This window comes from Bombus terrestris, chromosome 9, assembly GCF_910591885.1.
Source record: "Bombus terrestris chromosome 9, iyBomTerr1.2, whole genome shotgun sequence".
Taxonomy (NCBI): domain Eukaryota; kingdom Metazoa; phylum Arthropoda; class Insecta; order Hymenoptera; family Apidae; genus Bombus; species Bombus terrestris.
This window is the reverse complement of record NC_063277.1, coordinates 1,536,155-1,553,378: the sequence shown is the minus strand read 5'-3', so window position 1 is coordinate 1,553,378 and position 17,224 is coordinate 1,536,155. Positions and strand designations below refer to the sequence as shown.

At 39.0% G+C, this 17,224-nt stretch overlaps 1 protein-coding gene across 8 annotated transcripts in view; it reads left to right on the top strand.

Moving 5' to 3' along the window:
* The window catches only part of LOC100649963 (longitudinals lacking protein, isoforms A/B/D/L), a 159,508-nt gene that overhangs the window by 130,818 nt on the left and 11,466 nt on the right, over positions 1-17,224 (top strand). The window contains exons 7-11 of one of the 8 annotated variants that reach the window (XR_007225148.1): positions 5,125-5,280; positions 5,675-5,766; positions 6,332-6,608; positions 6,810-6,854; positions 7,521-8,103. The exons of 2 other annotated variants lie outside the window; for them this stretch is intronic. Coding sequence is in view for 3 of the 6 variants with exons in the window: in XM_048408684.1 (XP_048264641.1) it covers positions 5,125-5,280; positions 5,675-5,766; positions 6,332-6,556 (473 nt within the window). In the remaining 3 variants the exon portion in view is untranslated. Of the gene's footprint in view, positions 1-5,124; positions 5,281-5,674; positions 5,767-6,331; positions 6,698-6,809; positions 7,418-7,520; positions 8,104-14,754; positions 14,934-15,599; positions 15,998-17,224 lie in introns of those variants that run through there. 5 more of the 8 variants (XR_007225147.1, XR_007225149.1, XM_020864693.2 and 2 more) reach the window with 5 other exon arrangements.

Here is a 17,224-nt window from a genome sequence, read left to right as displayed (position 1 = left end):
CAATCGTGCAACGAACATACCGACGACAGTCTATACGATAGGGCAGCCACTAATCGACCGTTCGAAACGTTTGTTTCGATTGATTTCAGGTTTCTTCGCGAGTCTTGGTTGGAATTCTGAGGGGACGAGACGCGTTTCGCGATCCTCCGCGAACGAGGTACCGGCCCCGTTGACGCCTCAACGACGCGCAAGGCTTCATTGCCCCTCTCGTCATCCTGGGAGAAACAACAACCGGCCGATCGGTACAGTCTCCGTGTCCGGGATCGATCGTCGACATAATTGTTCACGTTGTGGCAAGAGCTACAAAAATGCTTACATACTCAAGAGGCACTTACTTTACGAATGTGGCATGGCGCCTTCCTTTAATTGCCCCCACTGCGCGTTTAGTTCCAAGTATGAGAGGAATTTGAAGGCGCATATCAACCACCGCCACGTGGCCTCCCAATCTGCCGGCACAGCCGTTAATCAGAGGGCCTGAAGGAAAATTCTTACAACCTCCGGATCTAATCCTAAAGCTAATCCGCGAGGACGAACGAGGAGTTTCGATTCTCAAGGGAACCTCGAATCCGAAAAATCTTCGGGCTATCTATCATTTTAAATATTTGGTATTTTTATTTTTCACCGCTCTGTTCTTTCTCTTTTCACCGGCCACAATCTTGTCGTGTTTTTTTTCTCTCTATTTTTAGATATTCTTTGGAAAATACGCGCTTAGAACGGTTTCAACAATTAGTCGTCTATGCTTTCTTTCTATACGTACGATACTCGTATCGTGTCCTATCGTTTCTAATATTTTCTTTATCGTTTCCTTGCATCGACGTAGTTTTACTACTACGTCCTGTTTCGATGCAACTACTGTTGTCTTTGGTGTACTATCCGAATGGTAATAAGCATGTGTTCCTTATTCACGCAACCGAAAACAACCGTAATACACAATAATGACAATACATTTCCGTCATACAACTCGGAAGAATTTCTTTTGTTTTTGCTTCGTACTCGGTAGATCGGGTAGAGCATAGTAGAGCGAGAAGACGGTTTTAAATAGAGAAATTAACGATCCGTCTTTATCGTGGCATGAAGTCGTTGTTGGATCCCGTTTAACGATGTATAAAATGAGGAAAAAAAGAAAAAAAAAAAAACAGAAAAAAAGCCGTAAAGAACATTGTTGAATATTTTGGAAGGCTCGAGAAGAATGTCAGAAAAATTTGGGAAGAAACGCGTGATTCGTTTCGTGGTTTTGTCAGACGTTGGAGATTAAGTTTGAACGAGTATCGAGAGAAAAAGAAGCTTTTCCGGAATCTTTTCGAGCCTTCGATAAATTGCTAAATCGCCCAATTATTTTTGTACTAATTATAAGAAAAGCAAGAATTTTTACACGAGCTATCGCGGATATAGAAGTGAATATTTCGCGACAAGGATTCCGTCGTCCATTGGTCGAATCGAAATACACAGATAGGGTTTGTTCGATGATCATAGTTGGAAACTGAGTTCATCGGTCGTTACCGATTTCCCGAGTTACATCTCGATTCTTGCAATTAGTCGGAAGGATTGAAATTCTCGATGCAACGAAATGTCTCCGACGTTAGTAATATCCCGCTAGTATTGTAGTATTCTAGTTCTTTAGCGTAGTCTAGTTGAAGTAACTTTCGGAAATTCTAGTCAAAAGCAAACGGTGTATGTAGACTCACCGAACTTGACGATGAGGGGACAGAGACGAAATAATCGTGCCCTTAAGCCTTAAGGGAAGAACGATTATTCTTCCACACTACCGACGATTCAATGTGAAATGGAAAGCGTGACTTCGCATAGCGTGGTTGCCCTTTTACTCGTTTAACGCGACAAAAGGGCGATGTAGAGCAAGCTTTACAACGTTCGTTGTTGTCGCATAAGATCGAAGTTATATTATTTTTGTCGATTGAATCGGAGATTGTAAGTAGTTTGAGAATCAACGAAGCGATCGAACGAATCTGGTCAATTCGTTCGATAACTTGCGTCGATTCCTTTTGTTTGAGTTAGTATCATCTAGTTTAAAATCGGGCCTAAGCAGGCCGTTACCTAACGTAGAATAATATCCAAGATAGAGAATCTATTTAAATCAAAAAAATATTATTATATATATAATATATTATACATATATACATATACATATACATATATTATACATATTGAATAGTAACTTTATGGTGAGGACGTAAGTCGTACGTAGTACGATGGAAAATGAAACGTGTCTTTCCATGCGACTTGGCCGGAATAACGGATCCATCGAGTTCGACTTTTCATTGCACTCTGTGATAATATTAAAGATTACGTAGATGCACGATCAATGCATGAAAGGAGCGTTTCGTGATCGTCCGACAGTTTTGACACAACTGATCTATCGTCGATTTCAAATAGCTGCTATAACCTAACGGGAAGGTTATTTTCTGAATAAATTTAACCGTGTTTTTTCTTTCTTTTTTTTTTTTTTTTTTATTAACCTACGTTGACGAGAATTCTCGATCAAGGACCAAAGATTCGACAAAGAATTATTTCAAGTAAGATTCTAGTCAAATCGAAATTCGATGACGATTCGTTTACCGGTCAATCGCAACTCAGCGAAGAAGCGTATGGATAATGTTCTATAGAGACGTTGAATCTCGTATTTATCTTGTTGTATGTACCTATTGGCATAAACTTTTGCCAAACTTTTCACTTTCTCTATTTCCTCTTCTCTACCCGTTGTATCTTGTTCCTGCTCTGCGCTTTGCCCTGTTCGAAGTAGCGCGGCGAGATTCTCCAGCTTTTTGCCTGATCCTATCTATTAGGAAACGTCTATCTTGAATTTGACAAATTGTTCGATTACAGCTAACATAGAAGCTAGATATAAATCATCGACGACGATCTATTTCTGGGTCTCTCTTTTACGTAGTCGTCGTCGATCGTGTTTCTCCGCTATTCCTTCGCTCGATTTATCCATCTTTTGTCCGATACGAAACTGATTTACGGATGTCGTTTCACGAACTTTCCTTCTATTCGATCGTTCGATGAGAAAACTCGACGAGATTTCCGAGACAACCTGTGCGAACCTCTCAGCTTCCACGCGCTCGTTCTCGTTCTTGTTCTCGTTCTTGTTCTCGTTCTTGTTCTCAACCATCTTGAACGCTTCGAGGCACATTCGTGCCGAGCTCAGCCTCTTCCGTTTCTTCGTACGAGCTTCTTTGCGATAAAGAATTCAAAGTAATTTTTTAAAAAGGCTCCCGCGTGTCGCGTTCGAGTCCAACTTCATGTGCCTCAAAATACGAACGTTATTGTTATCGATGTCGTGTTTCATATCCATTTTTCTATTCGAGGGGAAAGAATCATAGAATCCGAGTCCTGGTCTTTGCGAATTCGCAGAAACTCGTGCTATTTTCGTTTTATATACTTAAGCCAAAGTATAAGATTGCTTTAATCACTCCGATCGTTAGGCGTTTCATTTCTTCGTTCCCAATGACAGCAAACGTTGTTCGATGATACACAAATGAGAAGAAGTTTCGGACAAGAAATTCGCGTTGACGTCTCGTTGACGACTTTATCAGCGACTCGAGAGAAATAGAACGCGCGTCTTCCAAGATTGATCAGAGCGAAATGTAGGAAAACCTGTATCATTAGGTGGACTAAAACAAGGTCTATGACTAACGTGATTTAGAAAACTATGATTTGCTATCTTCCGTTTACATTGGAATCTTTGCACGCATATAAATACGAATAAAAGCGTAATAGAAGCGCAAAGACTGATTATAAACATCGTAGGAAGTGAGAGGTATACGTTTATTACAAGCGTTTAACATGGTAAAACATAGATTTAGATACGCGGCGCGTTTAAATGCGAAGCAATTTATAGTGCAAATAGTGTAAATCAGGTATCGTTTCTGATTTTTTCTTTGAAAGATGGAGTGGCGTACAAAGAAGAGTCAAAAGAAATGAATAATACGGTGCGAGGGAAGAGGTTTCATCGAATATATTCGTCGAGCCGATAGGTAAACGGTAATTATTCTCATCGGATAAATTTGATAAACATCCCTTTCCCTTGTTGACCTTACAATATTTGTGCCAATATAAACAAGGCTATTTACGCGATATTCGAGTTGCCGTTTATGCCGGCGGGTGATTGTACGCGAAATGCCTATCAAATTATTTTCAAACTACATACTTTATATGTATGATAACGTGATTAACGTGTGCGTGTGCAAACTATCCGATATACATACAGAATATGGAGCATGTCTGTACACGTGAATACACACAACCAATATCCATGTAGAAGGATTCGTTTAAAGTCTAAATAAAAAGTTATGGTTATACGTGTAATGCGCGTATGTTATAATATGTAAAATAAATATCGATGATTTTTCCGAGAGACAAGCGAGAGACAAACGAGGAACAGCGAGAAACGGATAATAGAAAGCTTAAACGCGAAGCCCGAATGAAAGAATACCTCTTGCTTTTAAGAAGATCGATGACGATAATAATTAGCACGTAAGCGTTCGATACATTTTTCTCTGTTTGTGGAGAGCTTTCAGAATTGCTGAGGATGATAGCGACAAGTAGGAGGAGAAAACATTATTCATCCACGTAACATGTGTAAAGTATACACACGTAATAATATGACGACGTTCAGGCGACTTCAATAAAGATCGTATGTTGCGTATACAAATGTTACATATATACGATATATTCTTTATGATTTATGATTTTTTGCGAATTTAAAAATATAATTACCATTGTGAGTGTATCACTGATAACCATTGTGTTAGCGAGGATACTCGACGAACAATAAAGAATTTAATTATTCAGTAACGATTTGTCTCTTACAATTAGACACTCGTACGTTGTCGTGCTGTTTCCGTCTACGTAATCGTTGGGAAAATAAACATCTCGTTGTCTTATCTCTTTGCGATCGCTCAAACCAATTAACGTTTTTCATTTTTTGTTCAAGCTAGCGACTAAATGAAAATGGGGATGGAAATGGAAATGAAAGTGGATATGGAAATGAAAAACAATACAGATATGCTGTTTCATTGGCGATGAAATCGCGTCATCCACCCGCCCAATTTCCAAATCTATTTATCTCCCTCTAGTGACACGGTTCCGCTTTTTTTTTTTCAGGTCGTCTAATCTGTGATTGCGGGAGGCGTTTCAAGTACCAGTTCTCGATGATGTGTCATCAACGTAGCGAATGCGGAGAGGAATATCGGTGTGAAAAGTGCACCTTTAAAAGTAATAAACTTCATTTGTGGTTACGTCACGTCAAGACACCAAATTGTACGCAATAAAGAGAACGTCGTTATCTATTTCTTATTCCATACGAGACTTCGTTGATTGTACGAAAATATTTAGTATATTTTTTATAACTTTGCGCACCAGTTTGCAACTCGTCACTGTTTCTCTGTAGTTTTAATAAACATACGAAACTATGATACGAATGTTTTTTATCTGTTCAATTACGATTAAGTTATCGAAGAATTGTTAAAAGATAATGCGAATGAAAGTTGGAGATGCGACATCCGCGTGTATGTATATATGTATATCCAAGGTCTTGAAAAAGAAGAAAGAAGACACAGTGTGTTTCGACCGAGCTCGTGAGAAACAAGCGTTGAACCGTAAATACGTACGAGATACAAAAATGACTAACAGAAGGTGGTATTTCTGATTTCAGATGACATGGGCTTGTTTCACGTAAAAGGTGCGGGGCTTGCGTTCGACAACTTTCCAGAGCTGCCGTCGATTTCCATAAGCGCGAAGAAGCACGTATGTACTTGTGGCAAGGTGTACAATCAAAAGAGTTCGCTTGATCGACATCTGCGGTACGAGTGTGGAAAAATGCCGAATGTACCGTGTCCGCAGTGCAGGAAAATGTTTAAACACAAACATCATGTGACGCAGCACTTGAGAAGCTGCCGCCGCAAAGATTTAAGAAACTCGGACTTTTCGAAATGTTAATGCCCTGTTACTAGGATTTCGCTCGTCGATCCTACTTAATCTCGGTTTTGCCAGTCGGAAAATCTAGGATCTGTTATTTTTGTAATTTATCCAACGAAAAACATCCTCGTTTATTTATTTCACGAAATAAATCAAGCATTCTCCACGGAACTTCCGCGGCACTTTTGCATTCGATTCATTTGAAGTGATCGGCACCAATCCTTAGAATGACATTGAAAAATCAGAAAAGACAGCGTTTCGAACAAATAATCTATATGTATAACATTCTTTAGAGATACTCTCATTTGTCAGATCCATGTTCGCAATCATTTCCGTGATTGAATTATATTTTAATTCGATTAACGCTTCTATTACCGTTTGCATGGTTTTGCAGAATCGATGTGGCAACGACAAAGTCATCGACGCCAACGATCGGGACCGCGTCAAGGAACAGAAATCGGAAACCAATGTAACGAAACGAGATTTTTCTGCGAGGCTTGTGGCAAATCGTACAAGTGGAAGGAGTCTCTGTTTAAACACAGGCGCGTGGAGTGCGGGAAATTGCCGCAGTTTACTTGTGAAGTTTGCGGATACCGATTCATGCACAAACATCATTTGATTAAACATTTGACTTCCATTCACCAAGTGACTCCTTTGAACGAAGCCGCTATGTTAGTCTTCCAATAGAGGAGTTCAATGTTTTTACTTGTGGAAAGGCCTGTAATATTGTGAAATAAAATTTTACCACGTCTCAACACGACTCGCTGCAACGGTCTATGCATCTTTACAAAGACTGGATAAAATTAGAAAGGATAATCTGGCGGACAGTCGCATAACAATGCTTCTAATTTCTACCAATTTTTTTTTTCCAGGTTGGATCGTACGCACGGATCACACGAACACGAAATAGAACTCGAGTAAGATTTGTCATTTGATATGCTTGTATAACAAACATATCTCGTTTAATCGAACAAATATGGAACTCGTCGGCGTATCGCAAAATGGATTTCACGATAATGGAGTAAAAATGTTTTCGGCAACAACGTTGACTGGAGTTTGCTCGTGTTGTTTATTTGTCTAAAATTTTCACAGTGATAAGGGAGTCTTTTATTTTATGATCGCGATTCGAATTTTTTTCTACACCAATCTACAACATAGCCCAGGAAAAGATTGTCGTTTGAACAAATTCGTAGAAATAATTTTGTAAATGTTTAGTTGAATTTCCATCTTTCCTTTCTTTATTTGTTCTTTATTTAATCGATTCTAGAAACGATAGGATAATTTTCGTTGCAAAGTTCCCTCGTAAAAAAATCTCAGATAATATTGCCATTCTTTCGAGTTTCCTACAGACAGAACGATACCCGTTGCGACATAATTATTCAACGGATCGACGTTAGCGCGACAAGAGTATATACTGTTCTGAAGAAAACATTTTCTTGATAGTCTCTACATCAACTTTGGAAGTAGATTTCTATTATCCGTAATTATCCCACTGTTACAATTTTTATCGGATCAATCAGATCCATGGCGGTGGAAAGCGATTGATCATGGAACAACTTTACTTTTTTTTCTCTCTATTACAGAATGCAAAGTGGAGAAGAGACTGACCATGGCTGAAAAAGCGTAATCTCCAAGAAGAAGACCATGTTGGTTACTTCTGCTGAAGATCTTGCACTTGAGAAGATTCCACGACGTTGCACCGTCACATACGTGATGAGTGCAGAAAAATTGTGTATCTATTATATCTACAAGAGAAAGACTTCGAATGAAAGTCGTACAAAGAAAAATGAAACGTATATTTTTGTTGTTTGAAAGCGAGGAAGATGAAATTCCACATTTTCCGTTAAATTTTTATTTTATTCGCGAGTCTGTTTAACGCTCTGGATAATAAATCTTCCGAAATAATGGAACAAGCACACATAGCTGATAACTTATTTCACATCCGATCATCATCCGAAGATACGCAACTATCAAAGATCAAGATCAACCTTCACGTTTCAGTTTCGTTAGTTCAGTTGGGGCACACTAGCACATTTTTAATATTCGAAACGTATCGATCATTTTTTCGATGCTGGAGTATTGTAATCATTCGTTTGAAAACACACACGTAAACTCGTTTCTATGTATACACGTATATCGAGACGCGCGTCGTTGATTTAGCGAAAAGTGAGATGAAAAGAACGAAAGAGAATTTTGAAGGAACGCGTTTTTAATTTAGCTCAAACGAGATTAGTTCGAATAATCGAAGCTCTTTTGACCTCTAAATTACAGGTAGTTGCTCAAGGAACAGGTATCCGTCACTGCGGGGTCAAGATTTCTTGCCGAAACCGTTTTCTTGCCACAAGTGCGGTAGATTGTATAAGAACAAAAGCAGCCTAAAACGTCATCTCCACGACGAATGCGGTAAGCCGCCTCAGTACATCTGCAGTATCTGCGAGAAAGGATTCAAGCAAAAAGCTAACTTTCAACGACACAATTCGACGATTCACGGCCGTATTTTCCTGCTAGGATCGTAAAAGGTCGATGCACCCATGAAGAGATCATCATCGACCGAACTTACCCATCCTTCCTCGTCGTCGGTTTCTTCGAACTTGTCCCGAAGAAAATCGAATTTCACACGATCTTTCGCACTATCTTTCTTCTTTCTTACATGTATAGTTTCACGCAACATTTCTTGTTTCTTTATGTAACTCGCTACACTACCCTTCTATCAATGATCGATGCATAATTAAATAGCAGAAACAGATTAAGCTTGACACATGCAAGATATTCGCTTTCGTTTGAAATATTTTTTTTATCCGCGGCACTTTCTTTTGTTTCAATAATATTATTTTTTTCGACGGAAGTAGAAGAAGATATGAAAAAAATTCGATTTTCTGGAAAATACGAAACAACAGCCGTACGATGTGCGACACTGTCGACCGGCTCTGAAGAAAGTTCGATTGATTTAAAAAAATTTCATTCTACGAGAAATGTTCTGTGATATGTTGAATAATTGATGTACAATATATGAACGAAAATCGTGGAAACGATGCTTGCTGAGGCCTTGGTTATATATAAACTAGTTTCTCAAAGTGTTATTGTAGTTTATTATAATTTTATTATGATTATCGAAGTACGCGAAAATAAAATTGTAATTCCAAGGGAAAACCATGTCTCAGATCTTTCGAATTCGTCCGTAGCCGTTCAGATATTTTTGCGTTCGAACTACTTGAGTGTTTTCACCGACTGGAAGACCAATGGAAGACCAATGGAAGACAAAAGGAAGAGCAAGAATCTTCACGGAAGATCGACAGTCGTGCAAATTGCTGACTTTTTCTTTTTATTGCCAAGTGGTTCTAGAGCAATCGCGTTTATTATCATTTACTTTTTCGTATCTGTTTCCACGAAAACAAAGATGACAAAAGAAGAAAGAGACTATTTCAGTTTCTTCGTTTTCAATTTCTTTGCGGCATTAGAGAATGCAACCGGTTTTGAAATATTTCCATCAGATTTCCTATGGTTACGGGCTCGTGATCGGAACGTATTTGAGATCGATTAAACCACCATCGAAGATGTTACAGCTTTTATTAAATCGCGAGAAACGCTCTCTATATCTGATTGATCAGCTCTGGATTTTGATTTCAGGTCAGGCGAGATTTCCGGGAAACGTTGCTCGGGATGATTTCCAGAAGCCGTACCCCTGTTTCAAGTGCAATAGGTCCTACACGAACAAAAGCACGCTGAATCGTCACTTGCGAGAGGAGTGTGGCAAAATGCCGCAATACTTGTGCCGTTATTGTCCAAAAGCGTTTAAGCAACGTTCGAATTTTCAGCGACACATCTGGACAGTCCATCGATGCATCATGTGACCCGATCGTTTTCGAATTCTCCGAGCTCAAGTATAATCGAGTAACGATACTTTATAATCCGAATGTAGCGCTAAGTTATATTTTTACTTGTCGTTTCTGATGTTTTTGCTGATAACGAAAGAAAGTAACTCTCTATGTATGTGTACAGTGTATACTGACCTCGCACAGTATTTTCTGTATTCGACGTTTAACCGAGACTATTTTAACTCTTCACGCACCGTAGAATACAGACAATTTTCCATGCATCGCCAACTACTTTTAATCGCTTTTAACTTTAACGATCGCTGTTTATTTGCCGGTAACTGCTTGTTGCTTCAACTTCGATTACATTCACTTTGCTTCTCGAGTCGATGAAACGACGGAACACATGGCAAGATACCATTTTTCCGCTGTTTTAGTTTAACGACGTGTTAAAACGATCAAAATCGCGGTCAATGAGGGAAACATTAAAAGCGTAGATATATGTACACATATATTCGAAGCCAAGTCGAGATACAGGAGAGTTTGAAGGTAGTAAGGTGGTAGATGGTAATACGAGGGAAACGTTGACGTATCTAACGGCTGAAACTACGATTTCAGGCTGGGTGGCGGCTGTAGGGCATGCCGGTATGACGAACAACACTCTCTACCGATGCAGCGTATGCGGTAGAACCTATTCTCGGAAGACTTCGTATCATCGACACTTAGGAGAAAAATGCGGCAAGCATCGAAGAGTAAAAAGTGTAAAAACTGCGAGTACGGCGTGGAAGCGAAATAAACGTACTCGGTGTGTGGTAGAAAATTCCGTGATAAAAGTCCTTCAGGAAGCGAATCGGATATCGAAAGAACCGTTCTACGATTAATTTTTTTTCGTTAACGTCGATAACCTTTGAACGTTGTTAATGTTATTAATACACGCAGAAATTTTGCGTCATTTACCGAAATTATTCAGTTATTTTTCAGGTAGTATCTATACGTAACACGAGCTGGAAGAGCAATAAAGAAGAGTGTACGTACATACAATATTTTTTTTTGTTCGCTTCCTTCTTGATCCCTCCTTCAGGTTTGCTTCTTAACGCGGTCCTTAATGCGCCTCGAAGATTGCCGACGAATGATAAGCATGACCTATTTCGTGGCGAACGTATCGTTGGAATACCGTTGCTTCTTGCAACGAGACACGACTTTCAACGTGAAATAAAATAGACGACTCGCGCGCGAGATAAAGGATACTGAACGGCCAACGAAACTCCGTTAATCTCGTTAATCTCTCGTTCTCTTTCTGATCTGTTTCAGACTCGAAGAGGGACCATAATCGTGTCAACTACGACACTCCGTTTACCTGTTACAAGTGTGGGAAACGTTACACATGGACGGACTCCTTGACCAGACATCTTCGAGAAGGCTGCGGAAAGTTACCTAGGCACAAGTGTACCCTCTGCGGCAGAAAATTCAAACGCAGAGATTACTTGTTACGTCACGAAAATAACGTTCACAAAGCAGAGTGAGATGATTAGAATCGGGAAACCTCTCCGAAACTATGAACGTCGAGAATCTCGAGCTCCTGTGTCTCTTTGCAAAACGATCGGAACATTTCGGACGGCAATGTTCTCCCTTTCGGTAAAAAAGAAAAGAAAACATTTTTATAACGGAAAACGTTTTTCCGATAGCTTTTTTAAACATTCCGAACTTGACAAGAAGAGTAAGATATTAGAATGCGTTTCATCGTCTGCGTTAGCGTATCTCGATACTGTAAACTCATACACAGTATCGATTTGCACGTTTATAAGACTGACACTGTCGACTTCAAATCATCGATACATCTCACTGATAAACACAAAAAGAACACTTTTTCATGATATTACTTCAGTTGGCTATAAATTCTAAATTCCAAATTCCGAATTTCAGTTTTTAAATTTGTGAATCGCGGAATTCATTCGAAATCGCGTTTATAGAATCTCTGACGTTGTAAAGAATTGTACAAAAATGTGATTCCAGCTCGAATCCCTCAATTGTTTATTATCAAAAATTAATAACGAATCTCCTAATTTATTAATATCGGCCCGAGAGAGCGATTCATCGTGTTTATACCTGTATCTTTCTTAACGTCAGTTTACGTATTTTCATACGTTTACAGTGTAAATAAATATTTCTATTGCGTATAGTGGTCCACGCGTTACAGATTCACCTGTTTAGACAACACACCGTCTATCACCGTTTAATAAGACTCGAACGATTACTCTGAGAATATGCGATTTAAAATAAATGAAACGTATAGTAGGCTTTCGATTGTTACAATAGCGTGGAAACGTTGTAGTACGAGTAATCGATTGAAAAGACTATGCAGCGTCTGCCAAATGAAACAAGAACTACTTACACCGAGACAGAAAACCAAGCCTCAACTGGAATTAACACGGACCGAACGTTTCAAGAATGGAGCAACGCGGAATCTGATTGCTAATGATTACATCTGAATAATATTTGAGCTTTTAGCAAGCAACTATTTTAACGCAAAAATGGTGATGGACCGATTAATTGAGAACAGCTCGCAATTTTAATAAAGCGATTTCATCGAAAGTTTCAGTGTTTTGAATTATTGCGCTCGATACATTTTCACATTAGGGCGATGCTTTTCTTTCATTTTACGTTCAAAGGAGTGTAAGGATAAGCGTAATAGGAAAACGCTAAGAAGCTATTCGAATAGGCGTATACCTGAACCTACATAATTACAGAAACTGCATTGTTCTTTCAGCTTACTGCGGTTCAGACTATTACAAGAGACTTGGGAGACACTTCTGTTCGAATTGCGGCAAGGAATACAGATGGATGCAATCGTTGGTTAGACACGAAAGAGAAGAATGCGGGAAGGACCCGCAACACTCTTGCCCCGTTTGCGGGACGAAAATTCGCCACAAATGGATGTTAAAGAAACATTTGATCAACGTTCATCATTGGATTATTTCGAACGGGAAAAATATTTACCTCGGTTCGAGCAACGGTGCCGCGCAATAGCATCGTCGAATTTCGAGATGAAAATGCATCGGTTAAAATGTTAAAACATAGCTGTTCCGTAGCTACGCTCGTTTAACTTTTCGTACTACGATAACACGTATCGTGCGTAATAGCGGTAACTCTTTTAGAGAAAACTTGTACTCCGCTCCGTGTTTCCATCGTTTAAATATGTATGTTTTATACATGAAATTGTATTTATGTACGTTATGTAAAATTTGGTCGCAATAAATAATTTAAAGAAACGCGTAATACGAATGAGTAGCGAATTAGTCACGACGAATATCGTTTTGATCTATGGCGTAAAATGTAAAGGGAAGAATCGGTTAAAAGGAATTCTCTGTAAGAAAAGAGAAAGGCAAATGTCTCGTTCGTTTCGCAGGTGTAGTAAGATCTAGCGTACAACTCTGTATACCGTTTCGAGCGTTATCCCGGAATCAAGAAAGATCTGCGAATACACTTTAGAATATCAAGTACCTAGTTGTTCCCTCTAAATAGTTAAGCATGTCGTTCGAAGGACTGATCGAAATGGTAGTACAAATTCAGTGTGTTAATTTTTAGGATTGCTCAAGAAGCACGTCTGTGCCAGATGCGGCAGGTCATACATGTGGAGGGATTCGTTCAATACACATCGTCGACTGGAATGTGGAAAGGAGCCGCAGTTTGGCTGCACCTTTTGCAACAGAAGATTCAAGCATAAGCATCATCTGAAAGAACATTTAAAGAGACGTCATCATTATGATCAATCGGAACTCGTTTGATTAAAAAGATATTAATGAAATCAACTAATCAATCAATTCTTAGTTTTTCTTTTCTTTTCCTTTCATTTCCATACTGACAACGTGATCCGATGAAAAAGCAAAGAAACGATATAAAATCTTCAAGTAATAGAATCTTATCGATCGGCTCTATATCGCATCCGCAATTATCACGAACTAGATATCGGTATTATCTGTCGCACGATAATTTTTCAGCGGTATGACTCTGTCATATTATGTGTGTATACGGTATACATATAGAAATATGTGTAAACGTTCCTTGGATGTACTAATAAAAGATATTGTTCATTCAACGTGCATTCAACGTGCTGTTAACAGGGTAGTTTTTCATAAAATATGGAAAGTATATAAGTGTGCTCATCGAACAAACAGCGGTCGATTCTTAGTTCTAATAAAAATGTATGTTTTTGTGATTTCAGGTTTACCGATTTTCGTGTTTCGTTCGAGCTATCTCTGTAACAACTGTGGAAAAACGTATAAATGGAAAGAATCGTTGAATTTACACAAGCGCATGGAATGCGGTATCGAGCCACGATTCTCTTGCAAAGTCTGCGGAAGAAAATTTAAACACAAACACCATCTCGCGAAGCATCACAAGTCTATCCACAATTACGTCGATCTGCCTGTGCTGCGAGCTGCGCTTTAAAATCGAATATCGTATATTGAGTACCGAACGCGTTTTGCGCGATAATCTAAACACGGCGAAAATGAGACTGACGAGAGAAAGACTCTGAGAGAAAAAAGAAACAAGTAGAAAGTGATATTTTAATAGCATCCGAAAAATTTCGTATTTTGCTAGATTTTCTGGATGTACCACTGCTATACGTGTACTATGCTAACGAAAACTATGTGACATGCTGCTGGTTCCAAAACTAGAGCAATACGTAAAGAAACGGGAAGTTGAGTAATAAAAAGAGACAAAATATTTCGCTAAGAATAGATGTTGATGTAAATTTTTGCAACAGTCGCCTGCTCACTATACTAAAGTTTCTTCCGACTCTATCCCATAAATCCCATAAATTTCGAGTGTTTTCCCGCGAAATAAACGAATCGGCGATACTTGCGATTAATTTAAGTAATCTTATGGAATCAGGTATGCATCGCGGCCAATCAATGTAATAGGGTGGATTGTCTGGTCTGGTCCGTAAACGCGAAACACTTTGCCTTCTGCATCCACGCACGACTCATCGTTTGTGTTTCAGGTGAGCTGGCCGCTCGGGAAACTATATATCCGTGCAGAGTGTGCGGCAAGATCTACTCGAGAAAATCTTCCATGTATACGCATCTCCGCCTTTGCGGAAAGGAACCGAAATTCAACTGCGTCCTTTGCGGAAGGAGATTCAAGTACAAGCACAGATTGCAGTCGCATCTTACCTCGAATGTACATAGTCAAGGATTTCGATAATACGTTGGAAATGAAGTCCAATTTTCACGTCTTATCGCGATTTTTCTTTTTTTTTTTTTTTATGGGCCATGTGTGATGTTGACCTATTTCATTTTTTTTTTTTTTTTTTTTTTTTTTTATGACCAATGTGTTATGCATATTGATACTAACCTGTTTGACTCTTTTTCAATATTTGATCATCTATTCCATATTTTTCATCGGAATATTTCAGAATATCAATTTTGTACAAATTAATCGGTAAATCTTACTATTACTATACAAAGTTTAGGAAATTGAGGGCTTCCAGCAAATTGTAAGCGAATTTGTTAGAAAATGAATAAAGGCTCGTTAAAAATTTAACGATGAAACGTCTAATTTCTGCACAAAGTTATCGAGAATAGACCTCGTCGTTTGATAAGCGATTAGGAAGCGTTTTGCATTAAATTGTTCGATCGAACGATCCGACGAATAATTTCGAGCATGGAACAAGAACAACGTGTTAATGTTGTATTGTCTAAGGTGTAATCGGTTCGTTATTGTTACTCGTTAGTACTAAGGATGAAGTAACGGGGAAAGTAGTAAAATCCGAGAACTTATTTACCTCCTGACAAAAGTTTCAAAATTGAAGACTAACCGACCCGCTTTACGCTTCTTCTTTTGCAGCTCACTCTCAGATGGGATGGATCTGCTTTCAATGTGGCAAACGCTATCAATGGCGTGGTTCCTTGAAGAATCATATCCGAGTGGAATGTGGCAAAGAACCTACTTTCAAGTGTCCAATTTGTGGCAGGAAGTTCAAGCATAAACATCGATGGCAATCTCACGCGAAATCCATGCATCATATTAATTTATAACGAACGATTCTCAACGATTATCTAACTCTCCGGTTTTCTCGGAAAATAATGCAGCAACAGTAACTATCGACGATAATAAATCCGCATAATACCTATAAGTGCGACTCCTCTTTTCGCATATTGTGTTAAAACGAATCAAAGAGAAGAACGTATCTTTTTGTAATTTTGTTCCTTGTCTGTTAATGAAACGATCATTGTCACAGGCAATCGCATTTTTCACTTATTCGGCCGCCGAAATTTCGTCACCGACGGATCACAGATTACATGAAAGCCATCAGTTTGTGTTACCGATAGCTTTTAATTGTTTTATGCGAAACGTGACGCGTTTCTGCCAGAAAGATTTCTATGTACGGCCGTTCAAGTAATTTCTGAATTTTTCTTTACAGCGAAGAAATTGTGGTGGTGCTTCCAGTGCGGCAAGCGATACCTGTGGCGAGACTCGTTGAAGAAGCACCTGCGAGTTGAGTGCGGCAAGGATCCTACCTTTGAATGTCCTATTTGCGGCCGGAAGTTCAAGCACAAACATCGTTGGCAGTCACACGCTAGACTCATACATTATCTCAATATATGACCTACGAAACAAGCTTGAATCTAGCTAGTCACTGACGATTGATGCGAATCAAACAGATCGGAGAAGTAACAACCATAGCACACGCTTCTAATATACTGTGATCGTGTGTTGTTACGAAATTTACTTATTATCGAATCTTGATTCAAATTTTATGTCATAAAATAAATGTTAAGCGTTGCAAATGAAGTTCCACGAGTAGTTTGTGTGTATAGAACAGGTTGCTTCTCATTAAATTCGTAAGGTAATCGAAGGAAATTAGCGAAGCAAGGAAACGAAAATTCGTAAACGAAATCCTCGCGCGTTTCTCCCGTGCCTCGTAAGTATTATACAATTAAACGAAAGAAATCGAATGTGTTATCTCTCTTCTCTTCCTGAGAGGAAAATTTGGCAAAATGTCAGATATACGCTGCACGTGTATACGCACAAAATATTTTGGCTTGCGCCAGAAAACGCGGTTTCTCGTAAGTAAATTATTCAAATTTTTGTGTGCCCCTCCTTGTCACTGCTGCCGTTCGCCTTTGTTTCCATTCTACGATATTAGAATTCACATACTAAACGGTGAATCTAACATATACATAACTACGCTCGTAGGACGTGTAACGATCCTCTTTCTTTTTTCGCGTATAAATATCGAATGAAACGCGTTCTCCTCTTACTGACAGCCGTTTCGTCTTTTCTCTATTTTCCAGTACCAAGGCTGACGGTGAAGAACATCGAAAATCTACGATATAAGAGGCGACCGGTAATTCACAAGTGCACCAGGTGTGGAAAGGGTTATCAGCTGGAAACTTCGCTCCGAAGGCACCAAAGGCTCGAATGCGGAGTCGAACCAAGACAAAGCTGTCAAATTTGTGGGAAAAAAT